The sequence below is a fragment of the Pollicipes pollicipes genome, unplaced genomic scaffold, assembly GCF_011947565.3.
Source record: "Pollicipes pollicipes isolate AB1234 unplaced genomic scaffold, Ppol_2.1 Scaffold_3185;HRSCAF=3733_pilon_pilon_pilon, whole genome shotgun sequence".
NCBI lineage: Eukaryota > Metazoa > Arthropoda > Thecostraca > Pollicipedomorpha > Pollicipedidae > Pollicipes > Pollicipes pollicipes.
Window position 1 is genome coordinate 91,459 of NW_023596246.1, and position 17,259 is coordinate 108,717.

The window sequence follows — 17,259 nt, forward strand, 5'->3', positions numbered from 1 at the left end:
CAGTGAGAGGAATGAATAACCCTCTGAAGAAAATCGCGCCTCGCCCGAACAGACCAACATTAATCATTCGCGAGTGCGAAGTGCTCTATTTGTAACCATACCGAAAACAGCAACGCATTGTCCGATCCGCACGTTGTTCTTGCAGAAGTTTTAAAAAGAGCTGGCAACTGAAAGCTTCCACCAGCACGTGCCCCGGACATTACGTGGTACAACTAGGAGCGAGTTGCCGCGATGCGGCACGTGACGCCTGCTTCTCTTCTGGACAGCTGTCGACAGTGGAGCATGCCGCCGCGTCCGGGGCCAAATATTTACAGAGCTCAGAGGCGTCACTGGCTGTGGCGGCCGTGCTCGGACCACCGTTCCCCGAAATGAGTGGTGGGCGCGTCAGAAGCCGTGCCCTGACCGGCGCTGGCGGCCCGGGCCGACGCGTCACGCGCCAAAACCGGCCGCCGGCGGCGGGCGGCGCGCACTCCGCGTCCGGACGCGGCAGCACGGGGCGCGGACACTGCGACTGGCCTTCGGACCGTGCCGCCAGCCGACGGCGTCACATAGTAGCCGTGACAGGCGTCGTCCAACAAGCTGACAGGTGAGATGGTGAGATGTGGGGGTATGTCGTCCCAGATGGCCGGTGGGCGTGCCGTGTGCCTGTGTTGGAGGTGCAGACTGTGTCGAGTCCTCGCGCTGCTGCGCCTGGGTCGGAAGAGTGGGCGCGTAAGGAGTTTGTGAGGTGCGTTGCAGGAATGACTGTAATTTTGAGAGGTTGCTGTTGCAGTAAACAGAATACCCGACCTGAGACTCCTGTATCTCCTGTTTAAGTATGAGTTAAGCCTCGGTCGATTTCTCAATGGTTTGAAGCTTGCGGATGGGGTGTTACGTAACATCTGATATCAAGGCGTGATAATGCCCGATAATCACCATGCCCGTAGATCAATGGTGATCACAATATCGAGCGATAAATGCAGATAGGACAATCGGCCACGCTTACTTCCTTGCGTGAACAAGTGACGCCCTTGGCGCTGGTGGTGCCGCCATCCGCGATGTGACACTGACTTACATCTGAACGCTGTGAAGCAGACTTCACTTAGCATTTGCAGCCTGTCTAACGCTGATGTCAGCCAAATTACCCTCGCACTGCTGTTTATCTCACGCGGAACATATAATAAAAACGTACAGTTTTGATTATCGATTGCTCGGCTGCGCGAAGGGCCGATGCCGTTGGTGTCTGGTACGGCCTTTTGCCGCTTGATATCGATCAGTATGTGACTGATGCGCAACGTGTCCTGATTTAATTGTTTAAGTTTCAATTTTCGTGCCAAATGGCAGTTCCCTGCGTATCAGGGCGCCACATCCATTGTTGCTGTAGCTTTGCGGCATCTTTTCGACGGTTTGGTCTTTCCAAAACCTGTTAGTGCCACCGTCTTAAACCCCACGACATGCGCCCTCTCGCGAGCGCTGCGCCCGTCTCCGTTATCGGACAGCCGCGAGCGTATGTCGTCTATTGTCACGACTAGGTGGAACCCATCGTATGTCGTGTATTGTCACGACTAGGTGGAACCCATCGTATGTCGTGTATTGTCACGACTAGGTGGAATCCATCGTGTGTCGTGTATTGTCACGACTAGGTGGAACCCATCGTATGTCGTATATTGTCACGGCTAGGTGGAACCCATCGTGTGTGAAAATTACACGGCAATTCATATAGCCATCTTTACTGTGGCCGGCTCACCAAAGCGTCCACGCACAGACATGTGTACGCTATGGAGTCGGTGTGTCAGACAAGCGGTTCCCGCTGACTTTGCTGCGCGGAGAGGCGACGCCGTCGGCGCGGGTAGTGTTGCCACCAGCCATGTAACGTTGACTCGCATCTCAGCAATGTGCAGTGGATGTTAGTTCACGTTCGTAGGCTGTTTGACACCAATGGGTTACTTGAACGCGCTGCTCGTGCAACGCTTCTCCATGCACTCGAACAGCCAGCATTTAGTTGTGGATCATGCTTGTGCCGGACGGAGATGTGACGCCGTTGTCGATTTTGTGCCGTCTCCGGTCATATAGTATTGGCCGGCGTCTCTGTGATGCACCGCTTGTCTCGAAGGTAGCATCCCACTTTTTGCATTGTTAACGTAGACCACGCGGGTCTGGGTTGATCGGCAACACCAGTTATCTCGATATCCTTCTGAAAAGCTAAAAAATTGGATTTGAATAAGACGCTTCGATGGAAGAAATTTCACTGGGCTCCCTCTCCAACACCATAACATTAACAATTCCTATTCGTTTGGGTTTTTCAAACGTGTGTGTTATGTAATATCCTCAGTATACTAATGCACCAAAATCATTGTGTAATGAATAGTATGATAGCTTGAAACCCCCTAATTATGAAAAATATGTACAAATATGATCCCATTCTTACGCGAACTCAAGGCAACGTTCCACTACGGCTTTGATTTGTGCCCTGTGGCGTTCAGCGTTGAGCCTCTGTTTTAAGGGTACCTTGGCTTCTGTATATTGTTTGCTGCACTTTCTACTCACTAATCACCATAACCCTGACATGATGATAAATAAACTTGGTATTCACTAACCATCATAATCCTCACATAGTGAATTCACATTTACACTCATGGTCAGTCTAAAAATGGTTTAATGAATTTAGTAAACATTTTAGTTTGCTTTTGCCCACTTTGCTTTCCCAGTGCACAATGTCACCATGACACATTTCATAAATAGGTACACTGGATTGAGCCACATGTGTGGAGAACGGAACTTGTGTAAATGTTGACCAAGCTGTTCACAACGTTCCACTCACTGTGCAATGGCTGGTTTTCCCAAAGCCTTACATAATGGGCACAGAAAGACACTAAAAGATATAGCAATGGTCGACTGAAACGCCTCACTGCTTGGATGCCAGGATTGGTTGATATTTGATGTCTACCACCACCTCAACATCTTTTTTTCTAAGCGTTCTCGGTGCCGGCGTCAATGGGCAGTCACGGGCACGTGGGGCCGACGCTATGTTCAGCGTTGCTCGGGGCTTGCTGCATGTTTTTAACGGCTTGGCGTTGGTGCAACCTGTTCCTCCTGCAAATACGCAGTGCCTTCCTTCCAATTGCCAAAACATGGTCTATCACGCACGTTGTGAAGGCTGACCGCGTCTTATGTCCGAGTTTCACGGTAATTCCTGCAGTGACATCATCGCTAAGCAAACAGTTTGGGGTCAAGTACTAGGATAAACCGGGAAGTTATGGTTTTGGGAGGCTTTGCTATACAACGCTACCTGCGAACGCTTTTGCTGAATTCCTTCATAACATGCATAAGTGCAACATTTAACGAAACTCGTGTGTTTTTTTACAACAGCAGCTTTGTTAATACGCTCAGCTCAAATTAAAGTTGAATTCATGCACCCTGTAATCCTCTGCAGCATTGTTAAGTTGAGATGGTTGTAGTAACCGTGCTCGATTAAAGAAAGTTCCTCAGCTTCAAGGCACATTTCAAAAACGTACTTTAGTGAAACCTACAGACTAGTTACTTCGAATAGTACCACTGGGTAGTGCCACTGCAGCACCGGCAAAGTACAGAATACCCTGTTTTCTTATCTTCCAGTACAATTTACGCGGTCAACGCTTTGTAACACCACTACGCTTCTTCCCTGCAGCCGCGACCACCGTTGTCACGACCATCACTGGGCGCACCTCTGATGGCGCGAATAAAGCGTTTGTAATTGACCCAGCGGGCAGAGGACTGTTATCGAGAAGTGCGTTAGTTGAAGTCTGAACCAGGGCTTCGCATGGATCATAAGATGTTTCATTCCCAAGTTTTTTAAAGCTAAAAAAACTATAAACCAAACAAAAATATCGCAAAGGCCCGCTGTGGTGAGCGCCATAGGGGAGATATCAAGGTCCTAGATCAACGTTTCGTTGAATTCGCGGGATGGCAGCTTCATGTTCGCGTATCTTTTTCTAAATAAAGTATTTCAAGTCTTCGTGGCATGTATTACACAAACGTTATGACACGTGAGTGTGTGGCAAATATTGCGCAATACACACGTTGGAAATAGCAAGACAAATTGAATGTATTACTTTCATGGTGGTGAGTAGGGAGTCAACTGAGATTTCCTCTGCAGGGTCGGCCAATTAAAAATCAAAATTTAAGCCATTTAGAAGGACATTAGAGTGTTGGTGTTACTAATCAAATCGCACGCATCTTCTGTAGCGGGTGAACTACAAAAAGACGGGATACACACTTGAATCATGATATACAAAAGATGCGCAAGCCGTATGTAGCTTACGTACCGTTTATGGTACGCACAGCGAATGAACTAATTTATGATAGCTTCCGACAGCTGGTCAACTTGAAAGTTATCAACTTGGCTGATGATGTGAAAAGTGGCGGCGGGATCTATTCACTGTTCACTCTTTTATTCTCACCTCTGTCAGTATATAAAAACATGAGGGAGCATATGGGCAATGCAGATAAGCAAAATGGAACAAACCAGTTGTGATGGTGTTCAACCGTATGTTACGTTGATCTTATTATGCTATCCTTTTGCCATAGCATTCGTGAACTGATCTGAATTACATTGCGTTGTTCGAGGGAGCGTTGCGTCGATTAAAGATCAAGGCCCGATTCATGGATCCGGAACATGCAACACCACACAGGTTTTGGCCGGTTTTTCGACACAGTCTGAAGCGCATGCGATAGCAGTTATCGTTGAATCGATCACGCAAGCCGTCCTGACGTCAATGGCCCGGTTTCTGGATGGCCATACAGAACCCTTGGCTCGGCTTATTAAGCCATTTCAACCTTCGTATTGATCCAAACCACATAAACTGTGCCCATCGTAGGAGCAACGGGCGGGAGCGACGCAACGTAACGAACGGGAGCAACGCAACGCAAAGAGCGGGAGCGTAATCACAAAGCCAGTTCCTGTTGCTGTCCAGCTGGCCCCAGCGGAACTAGCGAGTGATGATGAATTAACACTGGGGCGCCACCCATCCCTATTCAACAATTTTAGCGAAAGTCCTGGCAGAGGCCACGTCGTGGGCTGCTTGCACTTGAGTCAAAGTAAATTCAAAATTGACTGCAGAATCGGTCTTTTTTGATCACTTAGATAGAACCGGTGTTCTGTCACTCGCATGCACAATCGTTCATGTCAGTGGACCGCATGCAAAATACACCTGAGTTAACTGTGGGGACAGGGGACAGTTACCTTATTCCGGACAGGCAGCCCCATAGATTTATGCCGCGTAACGGGGTAACGTTCCATCGAGGGATGTCCGAAGCTCATTTTCATCCGTGGCGGCGCCTTTGCGCACCATGTTTCTCACCTTCCACCAGATTAGCATGTGTTCGTATGTTGATTTACTACCCATTTATTGGACCCTATGTTTAAGGCTACGTAACCTGCAGCGGACCCTATGTTTGAGGCTTTGTTATGATGATTTGGGCTCCGGGACGCACCGACTATGACGGTCATATGGTGCCCATTTGAGGCTACATTATCTGCATCGGACCCTGGGTCTGAGGCTACGCAATCTGCATTCCTTTTCGCAAAACATGAACACGAATTGGTTATCTTTACCGTTTTGTGTGCAGATTTTGACTGAATTGCAAAGTTTGCGCCTAAATGCCGAGGGGAAACACTTGTGCTTGTACCTCGGTCCTCCAAGGTCGACCTGAAAAGCACATAACTATTAAAAACTCTACCTAGCACGAGACGTCGAACCGACTTTGCTGTAGCACTTTCGTTATCTTGTAGTGGGCATGTCCGTGCTGCAACAGCCTCCTTCACCGGAGATTTAACTGCTCTTTTAAACCCAAGGTAACGTGAAGCATGCTGTAAAGATCACCACTCTTGCATAATCCATCTTCGCATATTATTGGCAGAAGTAATTATGCGTGTATAATTTGCGTGATTATAATCTTTGCCAAATTTCAAGAGAGTTGTCTCCCAATAACTGGTCCTGAAACAACCCATGTATATCTGATATACCGATCATTTTGACCCGATACGTGTGATCGGTGTTGCTTTATTTCTAAGACTGGGGGATAAATTGGGATTGGGGCTTTAACTAGACTTAAGGAGACAGCCTGGCATAAAAATGTCATTTTACACGAAAAGCGCACTGTACAGGCAGATTTGAAGGGAACAAAATCCTATTTTGGGACATTGGCATTGCTACTATTTAGTGGCTACACCCGTGATAAGTATGGAACATGTTTCGGGAAGTCAGAAATTTTCAACGATCTCTCCCAAACCATTCCATAGAAACCAGCAAAAAAGCCTTAGAGCGGGAGCAATTCACCAGTCCCCTTCTCCCCCTCCCCAAAGTCGTTTTCAATGCACCGCCTGTATTTAAACAACTGCGCTTTCCCCGGAGAACCGAGGCAATGTTATTGATAGATCCGACCTGCGTGGCTACCTCATTGCACTCTTCATCCGAATACAGGTCCGCCAGCTCCTCCGTTTATAAACACGAGTCACCTTCCAGAAGGTCAAAGTGTATAAACATCGCCTATTCATGCGTGGAAGATGGTGGTGTTAGGTATGCGCTGAATTCTAAGATCTGATGCAAATTCTTATTTACTAATGTTTGCTTATTCTTGGGTGCGTCCTGAGCACAGCGTGGTGCATGCGAGGCTTTGAAGGCTTCAGTTGGCTCCACCTTGTCATCGAAAGGCCTCTGCTCTCCCGGTAAGCCTATGATGTTGTGTGTCACGACACACGTGTTTGGAATGGCGGGGCTCACGGTATTTCGTGACCCGTGACTGCCCGCGAGGTAAAAAGCAGTCCCTCGCATTTTCATATTTTCATCATCATAAAAAGCATCCCACGGTCGCATTTGGCAAAAATGAAATGGCAATCCATAAATATATCCGGTTAGACAATTCACTTTCTCAGGTTTAACTCGGAATCCTTACGTTTAAATTTTTACATGATGACAGGTGTCACGGGTTACAAACAATTGCCCCCCCCCCCCCCCCGTCATAAGCATGAAGATCTTCAAATGACTTCACGACCATCGGTGATCGCGACATGGTCTGCATGTTTTGCGACTGCCGCCAAACAGAGGAGCGTTCTCGCGCAGTCCTGATTCATACCATGGCGTTGATAAACGCTGAGGATTAGCGCAAGATAAGACCAAGGTCAGTTTAGATCTGGTCAAGGCTGGGCCACCGCATAGGACGTGTTTGTTTTTGTTCTTCCCATCCACATGATATATGTAGACCATTGCTTGGAGACGTGTCAGTTGTACTGACTTATTTGTGACAACGGGATAACACATTTTTCTATTTTGATGCTTCTAGGACGGCCTGTTATGACCTGTGATGGTGTGCTGAGGTATTGTCGCATGCTGCGACTGACACTGACGAACGGCCAAACCATTCACCGAATTACAGTAAATCTAGCAGTAGCCAGAAGGGAATTCAGTAATCCTGCAGGTAAAGCCGAGAACGGTGCAAGGTTTCGTTGATCACGCCGTAACGCGGTGGCATCGCTTTTCATCGACATTTGTGCACTCCAGAGTCTGCAAAATTGATCATCTTTTAATGTCTGAAAATTGGGTAGATCCGCCTGGCGCAGTTCAGAAGCAATGCCAGATGCTCTGAATTCGTTCGGAAAGGGCTTACCCTTGCTTAAGCCTGAGCTCGAGATCTGTGCTGTTCGTTTTCAGCGCGGCCCGCTACTTACGCACTTGTAGCCTCCTCCCGCCTCATGTGTACCTGTGCATATAATGGCAGCGGGTGTTTAGCCGCGCTCCCGGGAAAAACGAGGTATGGGGCTCGACCGCCCGCGGTGTCTGCCCTTCCTGCGAGGGCTGCAGGCAGGCGAGGCCATACAGCCTCAGCAGCTGGGTGGATTGTAAACCCCAATGTCAGTAATGCTGTTTGCGCTTACTGCTATTGCGTGAAACGCCCAGAACTCTTGTAAATCGCACCAGAGTAATCGTCGCGCTGCACTGCTCCTCACCAGAGCAGTCACCGCGGTGTACCGCTCCCCACTAGAGCAGTCACCGCGCTGCACCGCTCCCCACTAGAGCAGTCACCGCGCTGCACCGCTCCCCACCAGAGCAGTCGCCGTGCTGCACTGTTCCCCATCAGAGCAGTCACCGTGCTGCACCGCCCCTCTGCAGACATGATGCGACTGCTGCTTCTGCTGGCTGTGCTGACTGAGCTGGGACAAGGCTCGGTCGCGCAGCGGATCAGCACCGAGCGCGTGGACCTGTACCAGGGCGACCGGCACCTGGTGCACCTGGACAACACCACCTTCTTCGGCGCGCTGCTGGACAAGCCCCACGCCTGGGCTGTGGAGTTCTACAAGGACTGGTGCGGACACTGTCAGAAATTTGCGCCGATCTGGTCGGAGGTGGCGCGCCAGACCAAGGGTGAGGCACGGACTGATGCGGGCTGCTCTGCTGGGGTCCGCACACAGACAGCGAGGTTTGAACAGGGCCGACAAGTGGGCAGCTAGGGTGAAGTTCTTACAACTCAGCCTGAACATTTTGATCGGATGGCTTTGTGGGCTAACACCCGCGCTAAGCAGTGCTTGTTGTGGAAACCTCTGACCTTCATCCGCCGATCGCGAAATGTCGGGTCAACGGGAAAGTTTGCGATTAAAGGCCGAAGGGGCGGCAGTGTCCGGCCCGGCACGGGCCGCTCTGCCCTCCGGCGTCACGCGACCTTTAGCGCGACCGCTACCAGTGGCCACAGGCAATACGAGTCAGGCACAAACAACTTCTAAATGATTCAAGTGCCTAAAATAATTCAAACCCAACCCAACACGGGCAAGTGAGCAAGGAAGAGCACCTGAGGCAGGTGCTCGTCTAACCAACGAAGCCATCGGGACAGGCAATGTTCACTGTTTGTTCCTTTTTTGTAAGCGCTGCGACGCCTGGCCCTTATTGGGACGAACGATTCTGACGTGTTCGTGATACACCTGACTTGTAGCAGCACTGTGACAGGACTGCACATGCATGGAGGTGCACTCAAGCGGTGCTCTAATGACGGGTAAAGAGAAACCAGCAACGTATGGGGTTTTATTCTCAGGAATTATTTGACTGGTCAAACGATAGCATTACTCGCCGAGTCCCCAGTTGGCACTTCTGAAGGCTACCCCAAGGCCCATTGGGGTGGTGGCATCAATGTTTTTGCGGTAATCTGCGCTTAACAAGACTGTGGCCCAGAGCTACCCGTGGTAAGTGTTTGATTGCATTTCTAAGAAAAAAATCAGCACGGGCACCCCCAGTCGTAAGATACCTTGGCGTCTTATTTGTTTGCCAACAAGACTTTAAGTCAATCAAATTCTGGCCTCCAGACTCTAGTTTGCAAAATCATCGGAGGCATATTCGACGTTTAGCTATCTTACCTTGCTGCCGATTGTGCTCAAATTTGGTGTGGGAACATTACGTGGCAGATATACGAAACTTTAGTTGTTGATTTTCCCGCGAGAGGGCTTAAAACCGTCGGGCCGAACCAAGATTACTAGAGAAGCGCCAGCAGTGCGGGGTTTTGGGAGCTCCCGTGTGGAGGAACGCAGGCTTGATTTTAACTGCATCGTGATCTAGAATGATAGCTACCGGTCTAAAAAAAAAAAAACGTTGGGCCAATTCCACTGCTAACAATTATTTTGTTCACATCCGGATTTTCATACTCACAAGTTCTAAGCTCCGAATGAGGTTCAGTGCAAGCGCGTGCTGTTCATCAAACCTTTACCTAGTGCGCTTGACAGTTTGACTGCTGTTGTTGGACGCGCCATTACCAACTGTCCGTACCAGAAAACATGTGTCGCAGGTATTGGCCACGTGCTGAGGGCGTTTGCAGGTTAGACGTTGTAAGGTGCTGGCAGAGTTATTTGATGGAACCGATGTTGTTTACGAATGCATGCTATGGTGTGCAGATACCATAGCAGGCGTCACACCTGTCTATCTCGCGCGCCAGCGCACTGTAAGCCTTACTGCTAAGCTGCGGGTGTGTTTTGAGGGTTCAAGGGTGGGGGACGTGGGATCCACATGTCGCCTGAAAGGCGACGCCCCTTTGTACTTAACCATTGTTATGTTCCTCCATGTATTCTTAGTTGAGCAGCTAAGCATGCGTGTCAGACACTAAGAAAGCATTATATTGACTGAAGTATCGAATAAGTTGAGTAATTGGCGTAAGAGATGCTTTGGTTGTGCGCAGATATTCCATAACAAGGTGATCTCTGTAGCCAAACCTCTCGGAGCGTTTGGCACGCAAGACATTCGTAGATCAGACACGGGATCGTTAGAGGGCGCTCGTGCTGCTATCACATGTGCCGCCGCTGGTTTGCGCCCTTTCTAGACTGGGGTGCCGTGGTGAAGGTGGCCGCCATCAACTGCGCGCGGCGCCGCAACAATGCCATCTGTCGGCGCTACGGCATTCACGGCGTGCCGGCGGTGCGGCTGTTCGGACCCGGCGCCAGCCGCGGGGACCCGGGCACCTCCACCATCCGTCACCACCCCGGCCAGATGGTGGACGCCATCGTCGAGTTTGTCACGACCGTGCACGGCCGTCGGCGGCCGGCCGGGTGGCCCGACCTGTCGCCCTTCACGTGAGTGGTCAAAAGTAGGCCGAGACTAGAGGAAACCAGTTTCAACAAGGAAGAGGTGGGGGTAACATTATGAAGAGGCAGATGTTAGTTACTCAAAGAGAAAGGAATCATCGGAATGGGCCGTCAAATGAAGTTGTAGGAAGTTCCTCCCCTGCAACAGTAAGAAATCGTTTGGACAAGTTCTGCACGTTTAAGGGTCTCATTTATAGCCAAATTCAGGCAGGTCAGGTGCTAAGATTAGTTCAAGGATGGGTGATAGACCTAGTGTAGATTAACGTCGATGGGCCTTTGTGGCTCTTCGTTGGCCTGGTGCTTTAATGTCTTTGTGTCTAGGTGATGCTCTGGTCGGATTGCTGACTTGTAAGAGCGTTTCCATGCAGGACAAAGCAATGGGACAGACCATGAGGTCCCCTCCCCCCTGCTTGCGCCCCTCTTCCAAGATGCCTGCACTAAACATTGGACTTTTTTCAAAGGAATTCCATCCAAAATCACGGGACTTCGGACGCACTCTTATATTGCCCTCCCTAGCGTCTCTTATCTGCAGCGGGGGGGGGGGGGGGGGCAACCCATAAACCTTATCTATCCATTCCACCTTCCAGACGCATTTCCTTGCGGTTTTCGTCCTCTTTATGCCACGGTCGTAAGCTGGGCTGGATAGAAGATTTATAAAGGGCTTCAGCCCCTGGTTTCTCGGCATTACGAGATCAAAGTATTTATGCCGAGCTCACGACCTTTGATGTGTCAGGCATTACTAGTCAAACGATGTCATTACTGAACAACGATTATTTTGACGGTGCTCAATATTTCGAGCTTTGCTCGAGGTGAAATTTGCTTGAAATGAGATAGTGCTTGGAACCATGCTATTATATTTTTTGCGGATTGATGATCAAGAAATTATTGTTTTCTCTGGCGAACAAGGGCTAGGCATATGCATGTAAATTTTAACCCTGTTCCGATTAACTCTGGCATTCAATTTATGAACCGCTCAATATTTTTGTAACACTCCGAGAAAGTCCGGCAACGCCCTTGACTGTTACCGTTTCATCGGAGGGACCCAATTGACCACCGCAGAGCGAAAGGCATCCGCGGCTTATCCGCTGCGGATTGCAGTCATTTACGTCCTCGCTAATTTTATTTATTTGCATAGCACTTTCTTTTGTGTTATGAATTTCTGGTAACTTTTGGATTCCCTCAGTATAAGCCCCGGCAAATCAAAGAGAAAAATTTATCTTTTGAAAAAAACCGATAAACTTGGCTTGTTAACCCGGCCATATATACGTGCCGTGGCCATGCATCCATATATATGATGCAGTGTTGGCGCCTCACTTCACCAGCACAGTACAGCAGCCTTTTGAACCAATTAGTTCAGCCGTTGGACCTTTCCCGATCTAGAGATACATGCTATTGATAAACAGTTCGCGGCCTTCCAGTCTTAAGATTTAAGCCCCCTGGCCTCTTAAGCTACACGTCCGCGAAGCTATGCATACGGCTTCGGGAAGACTATTTCAAGGTCACCCAGGCTTCCATGACGCCATAATAGTGTCATTCAAATTCTGTCGCTCTATCAGCCATGTGGCGATCAAGAGCAAAAAAAATATGATTTTCGCGGCGTTCATATCTGGCGTTTGAGCGCGATTTTCAAACAAAGCGGCTATCATTTGACCCCCAATCAAAGTTGTGCAAGGTCCGATGACGTAACCAAACAGGGACGCATTGAGGAGCATGTTAACTCAAAAGAGAAATTGTGTTGTCTAAAGCAGTATTTTTCACCTAAAACTATACCAATAGCTATAAGTGATCTTATTTGATCATGCCTGATACTTGTCTCAATACATTCAAATGCGGAAAATTCCCTTCAACATTCTTTATTTCAAATATGTGATACAGTATTGCAGCCAGGTTACACGTATTGTGGGGTTCAGGCCAGTATTTGGGGGGAGGGGGCAGATCAGCATTGCCCCCTCCCCCAAAGATATTCAAACTCCATCCCTGGAGGTCCAAGTTTTCCCCGAGTGTGTTCGGTCCCCTGCTATCAGCACTGCACGATCACCGCCGAGTTTGCCTGTTCTTGTGACTGATCTTCCAATGCATTCTCTCCCGCGCGCGTGCCTGGTTGTCTGACGCGGCGCCTCCGCCGCCGGCAGCGGCTCGCTCCAGCAGCTGCTGCGGGGGCCTGAGCCAGTGCAGGCGCTGGTGCTGGAGTCGGCCGCCAGCACGGTGGGCCGCGCCGTTCAGCTGGACCTCAGCCGGCACCGGGGCGCGCTGCGGGTGTCGCGCGCCACGCGGCTGCCGGCCGGACTGGAGTCGCCGACAGCCGAGCGGCCGGCGCTGGTCGTGTTCCGCGCTGGCCGGCAGCAGACGGTGACGGCCGGCCGCGGCGAGGAGCCGCGCCAGGTGTTCGGCAGAGCGCTACGGCAGCTGGTCGGCGCGGGAGGTCAGCAGGGCGCCGTCCCCACCGCCGCGCCGGCCACGCCGCCGCCGCCGCAGGTGACGCCGGCGCCCACGCGCGCGCCCACCGGCTCCGTCTTCATGGTGGACATGGAGAACGCTATCGTCGGCGCGCTCAAACAGGAGGTCACCAGCCACCAGAACATCACCGGCGAGAGGATGACGGCACTGCGCGGCTTCCTGCGCATGTTGGTCAACTACTTCCCAGGCCGACAGCAGATGCTGCAGTCGCTCAGCCAGCTGCTGCAGTTCGTCGATAATCGCGAGAAAGTGACCGGCGGGGAGCTGGAGCGCTTCATGCGCTCGAAGACGCCGTCGTGGGCGGGCCTGCCGGAGCTGCAGCCGTACCAGGCGTGCCGCGGCTCGAAGCCGAGCTACCGGGGCTACAGCTGCGGCCTCTGGACGCTGTTCCACACCGTCACCGTGCAGGCTCGGCGGACGGAGAAGCGCCTGGGCCGGGCGGTCACCGTTCTGCCGGCTATCCACGGCTACGTCAAAAACTTCTTCAGCTGCAGCCACTGCTCGCAGGTGCGTGGAGAACCGGGCGTCGCTTGTTCGCCTCGCCCAGATACCGATCCAGGTTCAGATTAAGCCGGTGTGCGGGGTTCGAGTGATTGGCTCCTGTCTCATAGGATGTTGTGAGCCCAGCAGGGAGGATGCTCAGATAATCTTCGTTCATATTTTATTTCGGTGGCCTCTGGTATCAATCGCACCATTTTGGTCCATCGGCTAGGCATCAAATATCATGGCTGGAGCCGTCACCAGCCTTCCGGCATGCGTTTTTTTTCTATCTGAGATTTAACTCAAACCTTGTAAATGGACTTCTTAAAGATTTGATTCGAACCCTTTGAATGGATGGATTTCCGACGCTGCCTGCAAGGCCAACTTGCGAGCATATTGGGCGGCTAGAACCGTACCCCTCCTAAGGTATGCGGATCAGAAGGTAGGCGCCCTCTACAGAACACGCACTCGCGCACTGTTGGACGATTGAGGATGGAACACTCAAATCATGAAGAAACATACACAAACTGACGCTGTTCCACACCCTCATACACGACCAACATCTACTGCCAACAAACGTTACTGTACTTCTACATGACATACGAGCACTTGCAACAGGACGCCCACTACGCAATGCAATGACACTCACATTACCACCGAACAGAACCTCAACATACCAAAAATCCTATATTTCATCAACTACGAGAAGATGGAACCAGCTCCCGCTTGAGGCATCATCTCTTCGGTCTTCTCGTTCCTTCAAACGGGAAATACACCAGGGCTACGTTGTGGCCGCGCCTCCGGTGTACCACAGCTTTGGATCCAGGCATGGTAACATCCTAAATACTGGGCTGAGATGGGAATGTCAGACCTGAATGCTCACCTGTTCGAAATTCAAAATCCAACTACACCTAGTCCCTCTTGCTTGTGTGGCTATCTATATGAAGACCCTAAACACTTTGTACTGAACTGTCCTAGCTATCATGAAATCCGAATTTCAGTGCTACGTAAAGCAGATCGTATCATTCCAAACTTTTGTGATTTCACTCACTACGAGCAACTAAGTATCTATCTCAGAGGTAGTGATTTACAGGATCGCAATGGGCAGCAGATGGCAAAAATTTTCCAAACATTTATTTTTCGGACCGACCAAACGATTCGCTTTAAAACTTCCAGCGGGCGCAGGCAGCAGACGGGCCTTTGGGTGGCGTTGCTGGCCGGGCGTCCGCCGCCGGCCCGAGACGGCTGTGTGTGTAGACCGGAGCGGCGGCGGGCGCCTGGCCCGTGTCGGCTTACAGATTGGGCGAGTGGGTGGTGTGGTGTGGGTTCCCTGGCGGCGATGACCATATCTAATTATTTATAGGAGAGGCGCTCAGATTCAAGCGCTCCGCTTACGTGCCAATCCACTCATCATATTATGTACTGGTTAATGTCCATAATCGAAAATAAACATCAAACCAACTGAGCTATAGGCATGAACGGATTGTCTGCGTCTGTATACTGGCTCGGACTTGAGAATACAGTTCCACGCACGGGCTGATAAGGCTGTCTCCGTGTGTTCCAGCATTTCCAGCGGATGGCAGCCCAGGACGGCTTGTTCGACGTCACCAACGCGTACGACGCTGTGTTCTGGCTGTGGCGGGCTCACAACAAGGTCAACAAACGGCTCGCAAACGACATTACTGAGGACCCACTACACCCCAAGATCCAGTTCCCCGACCAGAACCTGTGCCCATCCTGCATCGTAAACGGTCGCCACGACCCACAGGCCGTGCTTCAGTTTTTGGACGCCTTTTACGGCGCCGAAGCAATCCGACCCGATGGATTGGCCTCGTGGCCCGTACCTGCCGTGGGCCAGTCCATCCCGCAGCAGTCGCCGGCCCCTCGGCCTGTCGCCGCGCCGGGTGGGTCCACTGTTGGCGTACCGGGGGCGGCCGTTCAGCCGGCCGGAACGGCGCAGCAACCGCAGAGGGTGCGCGTGGTCTGGCCGTTCCCGTACCCGCGGTCAGGCACCGGGCAGACCAGGACCTCCCCGAAGGTGGTGTACGGACGGCCGATGCTGGTGCGGGTGGTGCCCGGCTCGCTCCCTCCGTCGTTCGGCACGAGATCCCACGCACCACACATCGTCCAACCCGGCGCGGCTCACGCACCACATAGGGCCTTCCCACGCGTTGTGCACGCGGGGCACAACGTGTCGGGAGCCCCGCTCAGTGCGGGGCAGTCGTCTCACGAAGGGCTCGGGATCACGCGACCGCTTCTAGTGCCCACCGGGAACCGATCGGGCTTTCCTATGGGGACGCAGAGCTCGGCGGACCACGTCAGGGTCTACTGGGTCCCGACCAAGCAGTAGCGACCGATCGACTACGTCAGGGTCTACTGGCTCTCGACCAAGCATCAGTGAGCAGACCGGCGAACGTGTCGAGTATATCGCATATTGTCTCAATTTGATGCGCAGGTCCGGGCTGGGGCAGGTCCAGGTCTGGGTTAGGGCAGGTCCGGGCTGGGGCAGGTCCAGGTCTGGGTGGGGGCAGGTTGATGGGGGCTAGGTGGTGTGATGGGCATCTTGATCCTGATACAAGTAAACAACACGAAATTACTAAATGTTGTCTGGCTTTTGGTGAAGCTTATTCCAATGTTTACATCTCTTCAAGTAAACCAAATCTCTTCTTCGCTCACTTTAACGCGAGTAATCATGTAGCAAACGACAGCACTGCAACGCACCTCGGTTCTGGAAGGGGAGGTGAGGAACACTAATCACGTTGATTTCGGCACATGTTGCGATGCATTTTTATCGGTGAATACCTTAGAACTCCGGTGGCATCAGTGAACGGTTTTATTGTTTTTTTTCGTGACACTGTCATATATGTGTCACAGCACAAAAGCGTATGGCTATAATTTGCATAAATGGGTTATCCCCGAAGTGTCTAGAAGAGTCATGAACCTCAAGATGCAACTTGATGATGATGATGTTTCTGCTATAATGTATCATAATAATCAGGCGCAGAAATCTGTGAACGCATTTGATTCATCTTTTATCGTTCATACATATCGCATGGTCTTTTAAAATGAGACTGCGGGCGCATGGAAGATTGCCGGCGCAGCGTTTCTCAAACATCATATGTAAAGTGTATCAAGAGATTCTTCGGAAATAATACACTGAAGTTAAGTGTATGGCAATGAGGAAGCCCTCAAAACCTCGCTATTCTGTGCTTCCATATCCGGTGAGTTGCATGCTTTCGTTCGTCAGATTAAGAACGTTGGTAAAATATACAACATTCTAACAGCATTGACTTCGTTTAGATCTGGAGAAGGGCGGCAGCTTCAGGTGAAGAAACGCATATTTTGGCATCATTCATTGAGACAACAAAAAAGGGCAAAGTGTTGAGGAACCATCACACCACATCCTGCATGTATGGGAATTGGGCCATGCAATTTACACGGAGTCGGAAATAGTTGGCCCGTTTAATTAACCCAAAGTTGAAAAGACCCGGCGTGGCAATGGAAGCGCATGAAATGTTGCACGCCACTTGCGTAATAGCGTTGATTTTACCGGGAGTAATGAGCTATGCCCCAATCTGTTGCAAAAACCTGCACGCCCGATGACTGTTATGCCGCCTTTCAACGTTCACGTTTCTTTCAAAAATCAAAAAATGCAATGTAGTTAATAAGGGCGCTTGCCGCCATTATTTTCTCATTTCATTTTATTTAATGCAGCTTTTATTGTGCTGGACTGTCGTGTAAGACTGAAC

General features: G+C 50.8%; 1 protein-coding gene across 1 annotated transcript; it reads left to right on the top strand.

The window, feature by feature from the left end:
• Positions 1-460: 460 nt before the first annotated feature.
• Positions 461-16,796, top strand: LOC119090899 (sulfhydryl oxidase 2). Its single transcript, XM_037213629.1, has 6 exons — positions 461-586; positions 8,127-8,378; positions 10,312-10,561; positions 12,706-12,766; positions 12,944-13,537; positions 15,075-16,796. Exons 2-6 carry the CDS (start codon positions 8,129-8,131, stop codon positions 15,858-15,860), a joined length of 1,941 nt encoding a protein of 646 aa, XP_037069524.1. The 5' UTR covers positions 461-586; positions 8,127-8,128; the 3' UTR covers positions 15,861-16,796.
• Positions 16,797-17,259: the final 463 nt, after the last annotated feature.